Source organism: Coffea eugenioides, chromosome 5 (assembly GCF_003713205.1).
Source record: "Coffea eugenioides isolate CCC68of chromosome 5, Ceug_1.0, whole genome shotgun sequence".
Classification (NCBI taxonomy): Eukaryota; Viridiplantae; Streptophyta; class Magnoliopsida; order Gentianales; family Rubiaceae; genus Coffea; species Coffea eugenioides.
The window spans coordinates 8491021-8509259 of record NC_040039.1 but is presented as its reverse complement, the minus strand read 5'-3'; the positions used below and the strand labels follow the sequence as shown (position 1 = coordinate 8509259).

General features: G+C 35.3%; 1 protein-coding gene and 1 pseudogene across 2 annotated transcripts; one reads left to right on the top strand and one right to left on the bottom strand.

Annotated features, from left to right (window-relative positions):
• Window positions 1-672: 672 nt before the first annotated feature.
• Window positions 673-14283, bottom strand: LOC113770541 (ATP-dependent zinc metalloprotease FTSH 12, chloroplastic-like). Of its 2 annotated transcripts, none has more exons than XM_027315023.1 (20): window positions 14217-14283; window positions 11208-11756; window positions 10776-10960; window positions 10271-10494; window positions 9242-9519; window positions 8767-8844; window positions 8437-8679; window positions 8218-8358; window positions 7956-8123; window positions 7376-7488; window positions 6334-6550; window positions 5955-6026; window positions 5234-5353; window positions 5014-5130; window positions 4756-4932; window positions 4497-4616; window positions 4289-4363; window positions 3526-3633; window positions 2605-2685; window positions 673-1606 (listed from the first exon to the last, which is right to left on the bottom strand). In XM_027315023.1, the coding sequence occupies exons 2-20, from the start codon at window positions 11733-11735 to the stop codon at window positions 1529-1531; spliced, it is 3123 nt and encodes a 1040-aa protein (XP_027170824.1). In that variant the 5' UTR covers window positions 11736-11756; window positions 14217-14283; the 3' UTR covers window positions 673-1528. The 2 variants fall into 2 exon arrangements, with proteins under 2 accessions (XP_027170824.1, XP_027170825.1); XM_027315024.1 differs by lacking the exon at window positions 14217-14283 and having other exon boundaries at window positions 673-1038; window positions 1529-1606; window positions 11208-11841.
• Window positions 14284-17467: 3184 nt separating this feature from the next.
• On the top strand, window positions 17468-17936 carry LOC113769967 (annotated as a pseudogene).
• Window positions 17937-18239: the final 303 nt, after the last annotated feature.

Below are 18239 nucleotides of genomic sequence, written 5' to 3'. Positions count from 1 at the left end.
TCCTCCATACATTAAGAAGATGAAGCCACCGCCCAGCCCAGGATTCTCACAAACTGCTGCTTCTCCTTTGCCTCTGACTCCAGCGGCAATACCATTTCGATTCCTTCAAAAGCATAAACCACCACCCAAATAGGCCCAATACAAAAGTAATCCCAAAAAAGGCCCAACACAAAAAAATACATTCCCTAGGACATACTGTTGACCCGTCCTCATTTGGACATCCATCCATCCATCCATCCATCAAACTATTCCCAAAAAAAAGGAAAACAAAAACAAAAAATGTCGATGTTGAACTTCAATTCTAAAAAAAAAAAAAAGTAATATCAGTTGATAATATAGTGACTTTGGTAATAAAATTGATAAGTTACAGTGTCATAGCCTGTCCTAGTCATCAATGTCTGGAAAAATCAAATTTGACATCCTATAGATGATAAACTGTCTCTCCCTCTCCTGTATGTTTCATTATGAATTCCAAAATTCTAATTTTTGTCCTTTTTCGTAAGTCAAATCAAGCCCCAGAAATGATGTGTTACAATTTTGATAGTGTTGCCATTGTCTCAAGCAGTAATTGTAAGAACACATTGGCTGGCGGAATTCGTGAGTGACCTATTTTTTTACCCTTTTTTATTACTTTATTTCATTTTAGAATTTTGCGTAATTTCTATTTAAAGATTCTGGAGTAAAGCCACCATTTTGTGGAATTTTATTTAACAATAATTCTAATAAAATTCTAAACACTGAAAATTCTATCATGCGCTACTTTCAAGGAAGTCCATGTTCCGCAGACGCAAATGCTAAACCCAGTGCTACAATTGCCACTTCTAGAGCCAAACCTTGCCACCCCAATTCTTCCTTGTGCACGATCAAGTGAAACAAAGCCGGCAAAACAAAACCCAGAACGATGCATACACTACTCCCAACTAGAGACAAGAAATCAGCAAAATTTGGCACTAGGAGAGCCACCACCGTCACTCCCAAAACCGTAACCCATCTCATCCACAAGCAATACCTGGCTTCATAGAATCTCCTCTCCACCACCTCATAAACGGGGTTCATCATCAGTGGGAAAGTAAAGAATAGGTTAATGCACAAACCCAACTAAACAAAGGCTGCTCAATAGTCCCTGCCCAAAATTGGTCGTGATTATATCTTTGATCTTTGGAGACTTCAGATTGGATTCAAGTCTCCTCTGCGTGTGGACTAAGAGCATCATATAGTGGTACGTGAGGAAGGCTACCGAGGAGAGCATAAGGACGCCCATCGCCCACCCTGTTCTCTTGAATATGTAGGGTAGGCCAAGGACACCTGCTCCCACTATAGCTATGAAGACATTAGCAAAAGTCTTGTTCTGGAAGAGAGATGATAGCCATTAGGGGCGACTAGGGGAGTATCTTCTCTAGGAACGTTCAGGACATACGAGAATGAGCTTGCTTTGTCCTTCTTGAATTCCATAATATTTTTTTTCTTAATTCAAGAATTTATGCTATGAATCCCAACCAATCACACATTTGGGAGGATGAACCCCTACCTAGCATCTGTGAAGTGGTGCAGGATAGATGTCCAGCGGTTGATAACGCGCACGGTCATTGTGAGGCAATGGTCCATCCTGGCAGAATTCAACATAAAGGATTTAATAAATTACATATGATAATCTAACGTTAAAATGAAAAGTCCCTATCACAAAGAAAAATATGCGGAATGTGTACTAGTACAAGGCTGTCAGAATAGCAAATTCATCCTTCAAACACTGTATCACTTTGCACTTTAGAGAAATTAGAAGGCCAATGGTATGGAAATTTTGAAAACGAAGTTAAGTATAAACAGTACTCTCACAGTTCAAAATAACAATTTAGCCTTTAACTCGATAAATAACAGCCTTCTGTGACTTGAGAGCTGGACTAGTGACGTGCTTTAGCGGACACTAAAAAACATGGCAAGAAAGGATGTACAGTAGACCCAAATAAACACGTACAAACAGTATCTATATCTAGGCAGAAAGAAAGCAGACATAAAACACCAGCAATATATGCTGCTCTCACAAATCACAAGGATCTCACTTAACACACGTACAGGCTACACCTTGGCCTAACAGGAAGAAAAAATAGCTTTATAGTAATCAGGAACACGAGACTTCAATTTTTTAAAAAAAAACCACAAACCAAAGATATCAAGTACGTCAAATAATGCAAAACAATTTTGTAGTTTTGTCACCATAATGAAAAGCTGCTGAATCAATTTCCAAAATAATGTATCTAGAAAACATTCTCCATGGTAACAGAAGTGCAAGACATTCCAAGTCAACAAGTTTCTTTGCGCTCAATCACCAAAGCTACATTGCTCAACAAAAGATTGGATGGAGATGAATAAAGATTGTTCAACTGGTTATATCTTTGGGCATTGTTGTGACATTTAAATAAAAGGCACAAATCAGAGCCAGAGAGACAGAGAAACAGAACCGCATGTTAGAAGATCAAATGCATTTTCCTAAGCTATAATATTATCATAATATTTATCACAAAGATAACAGACGCTTAAGTGACTAAAGCTTCACATAGTACTATTGGCTTTATCAATATAACGAGGAAATACAGAAAGGAATACTACCTCAGCCAAATTTATTTGGAAAGGCTTCACAAAATCTTCAAACATACGTGGCGATTGTCCTCTCATCTTTTCCTCGACTTCCTGAGAACAGAAACAGAAAGCACCAAAAGAGCTAACACCACAATCCCAAATCCTTCTTAGTTTTTCACTAACAAAAGTGGTAAACAAATACTTGAACAAACCTTATCCCATTGCAAATCTAGACACAGAAGGTTTAGGTCAAACAAGAATCCATCATTGAGCAAATAAGAAAGAAACACAATAATTAAGCACTACTTAATTATCACAAAGCACCGCAGAGAAAAATCACCATATAGACAGTTAATATCAAGACTTCCTGCAGGGAATATCTTCTTATAAACTTCCATCCAGAAAAGCAAGTTCATGTAGTTGCAGAGGTGTATACATAGCTGACTTTCCTAGAAAACCTTTGCTAGGTCTGGTCAAACTTATTTTCCTAACATATTGTTCTTTCTTGGGGGTATAGTACGCTGACTAGCCCAATGCGATAGTCAAGAAGGAAACGGAAAAAAATCTGGGAAACATTAATATAAATCCTTTTCTAAACAAAAGCTATTATTCGACATTTATACATACATACACACAAACATACATACGTTCATACATAAATACATAGATCTATGCATAGACTCCAAGACAGCATCTTTTAAGCAATACCAAGAGTACATGTTGACAACAAAGCTTCCTGCAAGAGGGACTTATATTAAATCATGAATGCATGAGGCAGTTAATCACTCTTATAAAGTAAATGATCTATTCATGCAGCTCCAAACGTATTTATTCATCAGAATAACACAAATGGGAGAGACAAAAAGAACGAAAAATTAGCCAATAAGGATAATATTTGTTATATGTCTCAAAGCCACAGACGAGAAGAATGAAACGTAAATAGTGACTCACCAATCCAGTTATCCTTGAGTGTTCAAGAAGTTCCTTTGCAATCATGTCTAGTATGTGCCTGTTCTCCATTAATTTCTTCATTGCAAATTCTTCTGTTTCTTCAATGTACTGCAACATAAGAAATTATAGTTTTCACTGAATTTGCAGATATGCAATATATAGAGAAGAAAGTGCATTGGAGACCCTCCTCCTCATATCTGTTTTGCTTGGCAGTGTAATCTGGTTCCACAGAGTAAATCTATAAAATTATTTCACCTTAGTGATGTTATGGGTTTCACTCTCATTTTGCTATGAACAGAAAAAATATCTAGTCATGAAAATTATTCTCATAAAGTTATCCTTTTGTGGTTACATAGTTTCTTCATATCTGGAAAAGTTTAGCTTAAAAGAAAGCTGAAGGTAGTAACAAGAACACAAACTTGAACTCGATTCTCCTTTCCTTAATAGTCCTGGAAACATGTTTGATTTTAGTAGCAGACAAGGATGTTCAAGAATCCCATATCTTCCACCTGCCAAGGTCTATAAATCTAAAGTGGTTTGGATGTGAGATGTAACTGAATTATATTCTTCACTTATCTCAAACCAGAATAACCTTTATCTGAGCAAAGCAATAACCACATTTGGGTGCAAAAAGATTCAGGATGTCTTTCAAGAAACATGAGACCATCACAAAGGGATATGTCCTTCAAGAAACATGAAACCATCACAAAGGGCTATGTCCTCCAAGAAACATGAAACAATCACAAAGGGATACTTCACTTACTCTTGCCAACTCCCTGGTAAATAGTTCAGAAACTTCAACTGTCATATCAGCAGGAATAACATGAGGATCGTCCCACTATATCACCATAACAAGTTGAAGCAGCATAATTAGTTGCTCAGAAAAATTAAGGATATGATCATGCTTAAGCAAAAGGAATTCCTACAATGAAGCTTAAAATTCTTAAAAAAAAAAAAAAAATAAGAACTACCTTATATGTAATAAGCTCACGATCAGGATTATCTGGTCTCTCAACCAGTCCAAGTCTTCTTGTCAAAGCTGTAAGCCCCAACCTAGGATTTCCGGGGCTTATCACCATTTCTCGAGCAATCTAAAGGGAAAATGGAAATTATTACCAAGCAGAAGAGATAGGTCCCCATTTAACTCCAAACTAGATACTTAAAAACTAGCCCATCAGTGAAGCAGCTTCTTATCTGCTTTCAGAAATAGATCTGAAACTATTTACTTACCTTTGTAATCTTTTCCAGATCATCTTGTCCACCATCAGTAATATCATCCCCAAATACAATACGTTCAGCACATCGCCCACCATGAGCAACTACCATTTGCATTTTCATGTAGCCAAAGGTTGTATAACCTTGATCAACCATATCTTCTCGAGGATAAAACACAGATATAGCAGTTTCCTTTTCAATAGAACAAGGAACAGTGTTGGAGACAACTCGGGCAAGATTAAGCGCTATAAATGTTCACAACAGGAGCTGTACCTTGCCACCAGGTAGAAGCTGAGAAAATGCATGCCAATCAAAACGAGGGAACAAGTGTGCCAAGACTATGTGTCCAGCTTCATGTACTGCCAGAAGTCTTTTCTTTTCAAAAGACACCTATTATGTGAACACATTAAACATGTGATGAAAAGAACATCTAGAAGGATCTCAAAATGTTAGCAGCGATACTCTTATTAGTTTGCATGCATAAAATGCTTACATTTTGTTCACACTTCTGCTGCTCTTCCTCCGTGAGAAGCACACCCATACCCTCAAGCAGTTGCTTGTCCAATACATCTACAATGTCTTGCTGGTAGATCTTAGTCTGCCCTTTTCTCACCTGTACAAGTAGTGAAAAAGCCTGTTAGGAGTATTTTGTTCATCATCTGTATGTATACAATACAAGTGAAATAGAAGACAACAATCATATCTAGAGCCAAAGGTCATGAAAAGTTCCAACTGTTGAGAAAGCCTCAACATCTTGAAGATCTTTCTGCATGGATTTAATACGTTGAGCTCACAAAAAAGGGGGGGAGGGTTGGGAAGTAAATATTATATCCGAGTTGCATCTTAAGTTCTCATGTTTAACCAAATATATATCTTGAGATAGACTTTTAAACATCAGCTGCAGTTTAGGAAGGCTATACATTTTGAAACTCAAGATATTTAATTTATCCATTACACAAATAATATCAGAGGATTAAGCCTTGATCTCAATAATCAGGATTTAAGAATTCAAATGCAAAAGGATAAGAGATCTGCCAACAAGTAATCCGCAAAACATGGTGATAAAAACTTTATTAATTCTGCAAGCTTTCTCTTGAACAATAAAACATTTCCATGTTCATTATTCCATTCCATCCATTAAAACAGAGGTCACCAGAATATGTACACAGTAGATCAGAAATATAGCTTGTAAAGCACAGAGATGACTAACTTACCGACATTATTCCAGCTTCATTCACTAGGTTTCTAATATCCGCTCCTGAATATCCAACAGTCCGAAATACAAGCTGCACAAGTAAAGAGACAAGATTGTCATAAGTAAACCATTCTCCAGACCTTTTAGTCAGAAGCCCCTTTACTCCAAAGCCCCATGGAGGTAAAATATTTAACAGAGAGAGAGGGCAGGAGAGTAAATTCTTAATTAAATAGTAGCAGACAAAAGAAAACAAGACTCTCCTTCCACCGATACATTAAATGGAAGGGGACCACGACCTGCATAGAAAGAGATTGAAAAAACCCCCCATATGATACCTCGGAGGAGTTGTAAAATCGGTGAAGATTGATACAAGAGTTCAGCAATTAGACACATTATACCTTCTCAAAATCAACATCCTCTGCAAGTCGTTTACCAGCACTATGCACACCAAAAATTTGTACACGTTGCTTTGCATCAGGTAATCCAATATATAAACGACGGTCAATACGTCCAGGCCGAACAAATTCTAGGTCCAATTCATCTGGCCTATTAGTAGCACAGATGAATATGACAGCTTGCCTCAATGAGAACCTGTCAACACCTGTTCTTTCTTTCCTGGGAACAACAGACTTCCCTTTGTAAGTGGTAATATTAAACTTGAAATTACTAAACAGCAGCTGCAAATTTCAATATGGACAATTATAAAATTGTGAAATTGACTCTATCCCTTCATCTATCTCTCTCTTTCTACTCCCACCCCTTCCTTCTCCTTGCCAATCTTTATTCGATTACAACATGTTCCCATGGTTGATATACATCCAGTCAGAAGTACAACAATATGCAATGTGGAAACACTAATGTTAGTGAAGTTATGACAACAATAGTCAGAAACTCTAACTTGATACTACTAATAAATAGAGAAGCCATAACTAGCTCCACTGTTTCTTTCCTAGTGCATGGCAACAATACATCAAAATGCATAAACGTTCACCATCTATTAATCACATGAAAGCAGTATAATTTATTATTCAGTTTAGCAAGTCTGTCATTTTAAGTCTTACATCACATACATAGTCTCATAATATGATCTTTGTAACAAAAACAGGAACTCTCTCTTACAGTTGAATTCTGATTGAGCACACAACCCTATAGATTTAAAAAGTTTACCATGCTACTAAACATCCTTCACTAGGAGACCAAGATGGAACAACATGAAACACCACACACATCGAATCATCACTATGAATTTCCCTCACAATCACTTGTATGTGGATAATTCCTCCTGGATTCACAAAACTGAATCTCAAGCAAACAAAGTGCTGTGGTCAAAATTTTGGGGATTCCAGGAAATAACATCCTAAATCTTAAAAAGATAAACCTGCCAGATCAATACTTAGATACGCAGAAGCAATATAGTTGTGGCATAAGGAAGACACTAACTCTCCATCAAGCTGAGCAATAAGAGCTTCAAATGTTGCTCTTCTTCGTGGATCCTTTCGGGCATGCCTCCCAGCAATAGCATCAATCTCATCAACAAAAACAAAAGCAGGAGCCTGCATAAAGAAGGATGATTAAATTTTGTTCTTCCTAGACATAGCACGAAGGCATCGAAAGTTTTTTGGGGGGAAAAAATTTAAACACAAAAAATCCTAAAACAAAACTAATGAAAATCAGAATGTGTTTTTCCAAAAGCTCCAAAGGCAGAGAATTCTTGCCTGATGATCTTTAGTAAATTTCATGTATAAGAACATGATCAACAGAAAAATAATGGGGAACTGTTAAACGTAAAGCATGGAAACATTAAACACGCAAAAGGGAAATTTAGAAGACACAGCAGTCTTTGTATCAAGATGTTTCAGAAGCAGAGGGTGGCAGAAAGGAATGAAGAGGAGAGGAGAATGGAGATGGTCCGAATCAAACTTTCGTTCTAACACAAGGAAAAGAAAAGCTTAACCACAAGCCTACATCACCATCTACATTACAAGATATCGAACAAGGTTTTCAAACTGGCCAGACTTACATTTCTCCTAGCAATAGAAAACATTTCATTTATTCTTGCAGCACCACTTTTTTCACTGTCTGTAAACTCTGCACCAGAAGCAAAAACAAAAGGCAACCCACTTTCCTTTGCAAGAGTTCGGGCAAAAAGTGTTTTGCCTGTTCCAGGAGGTCCAGAGAGAAGCACACCCTGTAAAGCAAATAACATGACACGAAAAAATTACAACTCATTAATTCTTGGCATATTTTATCCACTGTTTTAATTATCAACATATGAAGCTCACCCGCACAAACTTCACTTCTTTTTCATAATAATGCATGGGATTTCCCATGTATATCATCAACTCATCTAGTAGATCCCAGACATCTCCTCCCAGTACTACTTCTTTGTACATAGACTTTGTTTCCCCAACTTCCCCTACTGGCTGAGAAAGTGGCGGAATAAGAGATCAAAAATAAACTCAAGACGAAGAAACTACAAATTTAGAGACAATAAAATTTACCAAAATGAAATTTTCAGCATAAGCCATGTCGAAGAGTTGATTGTACTTCTTATAAAGGAAACGTCTTGAAGTGATGTGAAGAAGCATCAGAGATTCTCTTATGAACCACAATATCAGTATTCCAGGCAGCAAAGCAAAGACAACATTAAGAAAGTAATGAATCTGCCGCTTTTGGAGGAGATCAACTTCAGCACCAGAACTTGATATCATCTCAAACAAATAAGGATCAAGTGGCATATCTACCTGAGAAAGTACAATGCATCAATAAGCAATTTCAAATGAAAAAGAATACAATTCAGCTGAACCATAACCAAGAGCTACAAAGCTCACAATATACTCCATTGGGAACCCTTCTTTCATTGTCACATACAACCTTTTCAGGTCTTCTGTGAAAACAATAGCAGCAACCTGCAAAAATCAAACACAAATCATAACCTGACTTCTACAGTTGACCCCAACAATTTATTGCACCTAGCATCAAATAAGGGATATCAAAGAAATCTAACATCTCACATCTCACACTCCCACTGGAGTTCATCAATGAAATCTAACATCTCACACTCCCACTAATGGAAGCCAACCAGTCAAGAAAGCGTTGCACAGTTCAAGTTTTATGCATACACAAGCATGACATAAATAACATTGCTCCATCTGCATCATATTTTTTACCAAGTATGTTTTCATGTATGTGAACTTTACAAGTTCTCTCCCTCATCAGTGCAGAAATGCGTGAGGAAAGATTCTCCAATTTCCTAAATGGCAAGACGAAGAAAGACACAGAAGGATGAACTACTAGAATCATTACCTCAGAAGAATCAAGTTTTTGAAGAAAATACATGTAAGGAAGTTTAGGGCGGTAGCGCCACCATCTTTTAGAAATCCACAGCGCTCGGTTTCCGTGGTTGTTCTTGACCTTTTCAAGAACATCTTTGCGCAGGCTATTCTCAACTTCTTTCATATCGAACTCAACTACATATCTGGCATTCAATGAATCTAATTGTTCAGCTAACTTATCCTTCTGAAGGATTTCATTCCATGCTTGAAGCCTTTGACGCCAAGTTCCTTGACTCTCCTGATTTTCTCCTGCAAAAGAAGGTTGTTAAAAAAGCTATTTAACCACATTAACAGGCCATCACGCAGATCGTGGGGCACTTAAGGCGGCAGCTGGCACCTAACAGCATCTTGACCCCCATCAAATTTCCACTTTGTACTACTCACAAAAGAGAAAAAAATTCAGATTCATGCCAAATCCAAGTTTGCTGCTCCAATTTTTACCAAAGTAATGCTGATTTTGTTTAGTCCTTCAGGTATGTAAAAGAGACATAACAAACCAAACAATAGCATTTCCACACTTGTATCTTCTTGCCTCATCAGTAGTCAGTTGAAGTCCATTATTTTTAGTTGAAGTCCATTATTTTTACTTACAACATTATCACATGTATACAACTGGTCAAAGAAAATAGTTAAAGCCGGGAATTCCACCAGGACATAATGGAAACATTGTATAAAAAATATTTGCTGGTACAACATTCCATCCTTATGTTTTCTATAAACTAACTCTATATAGGACGTTAAATTACCAAATCAGCTAAAATTTAATTAACTTAAAACATAGAAAACAACTCAATATCCAGTCCCAGGTCCTTAATAAAAACAATAAAAAAAAAGCACGCATCAAGTCAAAAATTAATGTACCCAGGAACCTTGTTAAATGAAGATTTAAAAACATTAATCTTTTTCCCTTTTCTTATTTTCACGGGTAGTGTCACAAAATGGTCTGTAAAAGGAGCATGCCCACTAACTTGAGGGAAGAAAAACAGACTTGCAAACTCACCCAAAATTGTTAAATCTTCTTTCAAAACCTTCTTCTCTTCTTTGCTCAATTTCACATCTTGGTCTATAATTTCTTTTACACTGTCCCGGGGATGATCATCATCATCATATGCATCTTCCCCAACAAAAGAACTATCATGAACAAGCGTTCCATCAGGTCCTTCAATAAACTTTTTGAGTTTTAGGCCCTTTGGAGTTGTCTTCCTCCACAAACCCTTTTTGAACCTGCATTAAAGAAGAAACATCTGAGATAACGAGTGCAATCAAAAGACACTTTAAAAAATACAAGAAAAAAATCATGGCAGCGGGTATTGAGACAGTCAAATGACAAACATTATCAAGGAAGTCATAAGTATGTCATCAGGTAACATTGGAACGTGTATATAAAAGTAAATATGCAGAAGATTCGTGTCATAGTAACTGTTCAAGTCATGTGCTCCTGGGTGAGAGCTGAAATCGTACTCTTCCAAACTAAAATCAGGTGAGATAGGAAAAGTAGCACACACTTTCTGACATTTGTGGGAGTAGGCTCAGGAATGAGAGCCTCCATATATGCCTCAGCCAGCTCTCTTCTTTCTCGATTAATAACAGGTACTTGAATTGCCTTGTAAATTCCTCGAGAAGAAGCCACCATAACAAGTGCATAAAGAATTAGAACACCAATTCTCTTGGCTTCCCAATTCTTTACGTCCTGAAAACCCAAACAAGAAAACAAGCACATTACCTCAGTTGAGATTCACACTGAGAGGGGCCATCAATCAAGAACTTTTAAAAAAACCCAAAAAAAAAAGATGATGCTAATAATTCAATGGTGCCAAGTATGCAGAGCAACAGAATCAACCCATGCATTTATTATTATTATTTCACAACTCCAAAAAAAAAAAAATTGAATTGCACAAACGGAAATACACAGAGTTGTGTGTATTGTTTAAAATTACCTTCCAGCGATCCAATTTATTCCAGTTGACGAAATCGGGAAGTAAGTGGGACCTAAACCTTTCCAGCGCAGAGTGGGGCAACTGGACAGAGCGACGAAGTGGAGCAGCGAGCCGAGCCAGTGTGGCAATAGCGTCATGTTGAAAATCAATACCGGTTTGTTGCTTGAAATTTGTAAAGAAGCGGCGAGAAAGATGGAGCCAAGAGAAGCCAGCAGCAGCATCGGAAGCGGAGTGGTCGAGAGGGTTATCATTACTAGTAGAATCAGAAGAAGAAGAAGAGGAAGCTAAAATGGGGGTCCTTTGGGATTTTTTATGGCAGGAGAGCTTAGACATGTAAGTGAAGCGAGAAAATGGAGCAAAAGGGCGGCTCACGGGAAGAAGAAAGAAGTTTGAAAGAGTAGAGGAAGGAGGAGGAATGTTAGGGCTGAGGAGGAGGTGTTGTTTGGCAGTTATAGTTGGTGGCGTTGAAGTGGAGGACAACTGAAATGGGTGACGGCCGGCCGCATAATTCAATGTGCTTATCTCCATGGTTGGTTAAGTACATTAACCCTGATGATGAATAAGAAAGTGCTTCAGAAAGCAGCAGCAGCAGAAGATGGTAGTAGTAGTCTAGTCAAAGTGCTAGAAAGAAAGAAAGAAAGAAAGCAGCTGCACCACCGGCAAAAATGGTTTTGAGACTTCGGCTTCTCTCTTCATTCTCAGTTTTTCCTCTCCCTCTATCTTTGAATGCTAGCCGGAAATTGGGAAAGCACCCTCCGAGGTCCAGGTGACAAATGCGGGTCCGGGCAATGATAGTTTCAGGCAATCAATCATGGGGTCAATCAAATTATCACGCGTCCAGGCCCAACACCAAATAGGCCCAACACAAAAGTAATTAATTCGGTTATTTGACTTAGAGGTGTGCATTCGGTGCAAAATCGGTAATTCGGTGCACTGAATTAGGTGAATTCGGTTATTCTACCTATAAAAATCTAAACCGTTTTCAATTCCGAATTAGCCATAACCGAATTCATACCGCAACCGATTTCAAATTCGAAAACGGTAATGAATTCGGTTTAACCGAATTCATCTATTAAAAAAAAGTAATAATTTATCTATTAATTTAAACTAGAATAAACCTTAGACTATACAATGATTGGTGATAATTTATGAATTTATAATTTACAATGATTAATAATAAGTAATATTAGTTAGTAGTTACAATGAATTTATAATTTACAGTGATTAATAATAAATAATATTAGTTACAAACTTACAAATTACAATGATTAGTGATATGTTATATTAATTACAAAATTATAATTTATTTCAAATCAAAATAAAAACTTATTTATTTACACATGTTATTGTGAAAGTCAATACACTAATACATTGATTTGCAATTCACATGCATTCACTTACACTGCTTAGTTGTCGTGTCTATACTTAAAACCTTAAATTAGTAAATAGATAATATGAATTTTAACTTATTTGATAACTTATACCTAGAATCCTTAGTCTATGATTTAAGGAACACAATGATTAGTGATAATTTATGAATTCATAATTTACAATGATTAATAATAAGTAATATTAGTTACAAACTTACAAATTACAATGATTAGTGATAAGTTATATTAGTTTCAAACTTATAATTTATTTCAAATCAAAATAAAACTTATTTACTTACATATGTTATTGTGAAAGTCAATACACTAATACATTGATTTGCAATTCATATGCATTCACTTACACTGCTAACTGCTTAGTTGTCTTATCTATACTTAAAGGCTAAAGCCTTAAGAATTAAGATTAGTGAATAGATAATATGAATTTTTATGTTAAATATGTAGAGTACACTAATACTTGCAAGTTACAGATTACGCATTCAAATATTCAATAATTCAAACATGAATGATATATCAAATTACCAATATCTAAATTCTAATTATGAATTATGTTTATTGTTTAATATTTAGTATTATACATATATGTATTAATTATTATCTAATTCTACTCATGTTACTCATGTATAAAATAATAAGTATTATAGTTATCTTATATTGTTATGTATTACTATATATTTGTATTATTATAGTCATATAACAATTAACAAATACTAAAAGAATATATTGTACATTATTATATATTATTATTATTATTATTATAAGCACATGATATGATGATAATACCATATACTGATTATTATTAATAGCATTTACCTATATAATATAATAAAGTATTAGTGGTATATACTAATACTAAATAGCATTTATCTATATATTATATAATTTTATATATCAATTTGGTAATTCGAATGCGGTAATGCGGTACCCGATTTCAATTACCGAATTTGAATGCGAAATCGGTTATTACCAAATTCATAATCTCTTTACCTATTTCATACCATATTAGAATTCAGTGAATTCGGCATGTACCGAATTTGTACCAAATTACCAAATATCCGATTTCAAATTACCGAATTGAATTTGAAATCGGTTATGAATTCGGTAAGAACCGAATTTGCTCACCCCTAATTTGACTTATAGAAATTTAAACCGATTTCAAATTCGAATTGAATATAACCGAATTCATTTCGCAACCGATTTCGAATTCGAAAATGGTAATGAATTCGGTTAGCCCGAATTCATTTTATAAAAAAAAAAAAAAACCCTGCTGAGATAACCCTGTTATCAACATAATAGCTACGCTGCTTCTGAGTCCTAGCACAACTGTAATCAATCTAATATTCTAATTACAAACTTACATGCTACAAGCCTACAACACCAATTCATGTGAATTGCAAACTCTCAGCTTTATGCCTTTACACAGCTATAAAATTGTTACTCAAATGAACAATCAATTTAGCCACACAAAATAGGCAATATGAAGACATCGAAACTATTGAGCTAAGCTGACAAGTATAATCAACCAATTTACATTATTATTCAAACCCTAAATGGCACTGATTGAAAGCAATTAAGCAAAAATCAAACATAAAAAAGATAGTTTAGGGATATATGAACTTACCTAAGTGAGCCAGCACGGCAATGAACCAGAGATGAGCAATGATTGGCGCTTTGGCTTTGGCAGTGACGAACCAGCACGGTGTACGGATGCGGTAATTAAGGTCGGCTAATGGTTAAGATGAACTGGTGAAGTGAGAACTGAGATGGAGACGTAGAGTGCGGCGGAGAGCAGCTTCGATTTGGGAGTGAAGCTTTGAAGGGCAGAAGGCAGAGTCGCAGGAGAAGAAGAAGAAGACTTCGTTAAACTCGTTTTTGTTTCTTAGATTGACTAGAAATTTTCTAGATGTGCAAGGCACGGCCAATGCCCAATTTGCTGTGTAAAATATATTGAAAAATTCCCTATAACTCTCATTTTTAAAATTAATAGAACATGAAAGATCTTAATTGTCGTCATGTTGAGAAACCATGTCCATGTGCAAACTATTAGAGCAGTAGGGTAATTAAAGTAATGTCCATGTCCATGTGCAAAACCAGGGAAACTAATATAACAAGGAAGCTGCAAAATAATTGAAGACTGAGGTATGTTAAAAGTCTTTGTCCCCCCAAGTTAGGATCGGTCCATTGAACAATCCCCTTTCAATGAATCAAGATATGGAACTCAGAAGTGCTTATCTGTGCCAAGAATTAATCAGTGCATGACCAGTTCCTAAAACCAAAATTTAAGCAAAAACCAAATTATATCAAACAAATCATGATTTGAGTGCAGATTCTACTTGTTGAGCCCCAAAACATGTGGAAAATTAGAACCAAGACAGTAGAAGCTGTGGAAATACTCTTTAACTGGTCTTTGGTCCTAACTATGATAGTCACTAACATGACAATGCAGTAAAAGTCAAAAACAATCGATGAAATTAATGTTTCCAGGTTTATCAAAGTATCGTTTCCAATAGAATTTAAAGATAGTTCGAGCCATTGCAAGACATTAAAGGATCATTCAGCATACAAACACAAAGGCAAAAGTAAAATCATTTTTGTTTAGGACCAAACAATAAGCTAAAGAACATTTGTCAAATCATCTAATACTCCATAACAATGGGACACGTAAATTTTCAGAAAACTAAACCAGTGTAGTGGTAAAGCTACCTTTAGAAGCAAATCATCAAACACAAAGCATGCTACTATTGTAAGAGATGAACTTCTTTGAATGTCACATTGTAAAAGCCACCAGAGTTGCTAAGAATTAGACCATAACCGGTCCATATCTACTGTAGCTAAACCGACGCTTTTTATACAGTTAAGTTATATGACGTGACATGACTAGCATTTTAAATCGTGTTATGCACGGGTTTATATTTCAAATCAAAATTATATTGTATATATTTATATATTTTGGTACAAAATAATATATATATAGACAAAATTTTGAAGAAGTGTATGCTTAACATGTTGAAAAAAAATTTACTTTATGAGCAAAAAATGGACTTATTTAATTTTAAAATCTTAAATAACTTGAAGCCAAAACTTGCTTACTTATTGTCTATCAATATCTGAAGCAATTTGAATAAAATAATTTAACTTATAATAATTTACATAATAGAGGAATTGTTAATGCATTTAAGGAGAGGGTTAGGTTGGGTGGTAAGGTCAGAAGAATTTTCTAAAAAAAATTTGACAAAAAATATTATGTTATGCCCAGGTATCAAAACTTATAATATAAAAAAATAAATTATAACCAATTTATTTTCTTCGATTTTTAGAAAAAAATTCTTTCTCCTATATACAATATTATTTCGATTTGAAATATAAACCCGTGCATAACACAGGTTAAAATGCTAGATTAGTATCTTGTGTCCCTAAAATTGTTGACTGCATCTAGATTAGTATTTTCATAAACTTTAACATAAATTAAAAAAAATCTTTGTAATATGTGTTTTTAGAGTTTTCAAAATTATTAAAAACCATCATCCTTTCTCTCATCTCTTAAACGGTAATGTTACTTTTTAAAATTTTTTGATGGAACTGGTGTTGTTATTATCATTATTTTTATCAAAAATGAATGTTTCAAATAAAAATTTTCACATTAAAAGGCCAGTAGTGCATTGTTTTTTTTAGCAATTTCGTAATTTAGATTTCATAAATGATACCATTCTTTATTTTTTAAATCCACAACCAATGAATATTATTTCCTTTTTATTTTCTATATAATTTGGCCCTTTTAGTTAGGATTACTAAGTTAAAAGATAAAATATTGTCATTTATTTTTTTACTTTTAGGAAGTTTGGTAATGTTTTCTCTTTCCTTACCCAAATTAAAAAGGCATGAAAGCCACTTCGTAGTATAAGTGGAGCCACCTCTTACTTATTTAAATTAAAAAGGTATGTAAGCCACTTCTTACTTAGAAAAATTTTATTTGCACTCCATTTTTTATTACTTGCACTCCCATCATTTATTTTATCATATAGTCTAATTAATGAAAACTATATGATTAAAATGATTATAAAAGTGTGAATAACAAAAAATGGGACTATAAATAATATTTTCCCTTACTTGTTTAAATTAAAAACGCATAAAAGGATGTTATATTTGTTATCTCTTATTATGGTCTTATAGAAGTTTTAATTGGAATAGAATCGTAAATAACACATGCAATCGGGAAATGTGATGAGTTTAAATACGGAAACGTGGCAGTAATTATAAAAAATAAGAGCAGAGCATGCATACTAATTAGATTAAATGGTGCAGAACATGCATACAAATGCGTTAAAATCGCGTTTCAACTGTAAAGGATAACATGCACATGCACATTAACTAATAATTTGAAATGAAATGATTCTAAAAAGCGATCAAGCCTCAACGCTTGGTCGAATCTGACTTTATGGAGCATGATTATTCATCTCCAAATGTTACATTAAATTTTTTCTTTGCTACAGTTTTGAGTTAAAGTGTGACATTTATGCTTTTCTACTTTAATATCAATATGGTATATTGGAACTTATTTGTGTGATGTGTCATAACGTTGTGAAGTCATTTGTATCTTGGGATGGGAAGAAATCTATAAGTCATCAATCAAGTTAGATTTTGTTCTTGTTGTTTTGGATTACAGTAGTTGTACTTCTACTTCCATATTTATGTGAATAGTTGATAAATAGACAAACTTGTCAGATAGTATGTCTTCTTGGAATATAATTATATGTTGTATCTTGTAAAAGGTGCAAAGCTGTATGTATTTTATGAAACCAGGGACCTAATTTTCTTTGTGAATTCTTGTTTTCAAAGATTGGTACTAGTGCATCTGGAAATTCCCCATAAAAAATGTCAACGTTGAAGGAGATCCTGACCCGTTGGCTAGTGGCAACAATGATCCGCTTAATAGTTCCAGCTAGGGAAGCTCGGCTGGCACCTCCCGTGGGGCTGCTGCTGGGTCAATACATGCTCAATCTGATGGCCTTCTGCAAGGATTTCAATGCTAGGTCGCAAAAGTACAAGCCCGACACCCCCATGGCCGCCGTCATCACTGCCTTGAAGGACAACACCTTCAAGTTCACCGTCAGGTCGCCGTTGGTCATGTGGTACCTAAAGAAGGTGGCGAGGTTGAAGAACGGGAGTGAGCTCCCCAGTCACATGACGACTTCCTCCTTGACCTTGAAGCACGTGTACGAGATTGCCAACGCGAAGCAACAGGACCCCTAGTTGTCAGTATATGCTTCTGGAGTCCATTTGTAAGTCTATCATCGTAACTGCTAATGCCATGGGGATTAAAGTCTAGAAGGAGCTTGATTAGATTTTTTTTTTTTGGTTCTTTTTTGATGTTGCTGCTGATGTCTTAGTTTCAGGCCGTTCCGTTGCTGCTTCATTGTTACCTTTTTCTTTTTCTTTATTTCTTCCGCTTTCTCTCCCTCTTTCCTTTGTTGTGTTTCTTCAACTACTATGACTATTTTTTTTGGGTGCATTTAAGAATTTGGTGGTTGAGAGAGTACTATTGGGTTTAAATTAAGTACAGTACCATCAATAGTACCATTTTCGTAGCAATTTAGTCATGGTGGATGGAGCGAAATGTTAGATTTTACTACTATAAAATTTTTCA

Bases quoted from the DNA above. Each gene is read 5' to 3' on its own strand.
- LOC113770541 (XM_027315023.1), bottom strand. From the start codon at position 11,735: ATGGAGATAAGCACATTGAATTATGCGGCCGGCCGTCACCCATTTCAG. The intron at 4,617-4,755 runs GTAAGTAAATAG...TTTTCCCTTTAG, and splicing joins ATCTGGAAAAGATTACAAAG to ATTGCTCGAGAAATGGTGAT. The intron at 1,607-2,604 runs GTAGTATTCCTT...GAATTCTGCCAG, and splicing joins TCCAAATAAATTTGGCTGAG to GATGGACCATTGCCTCACAA.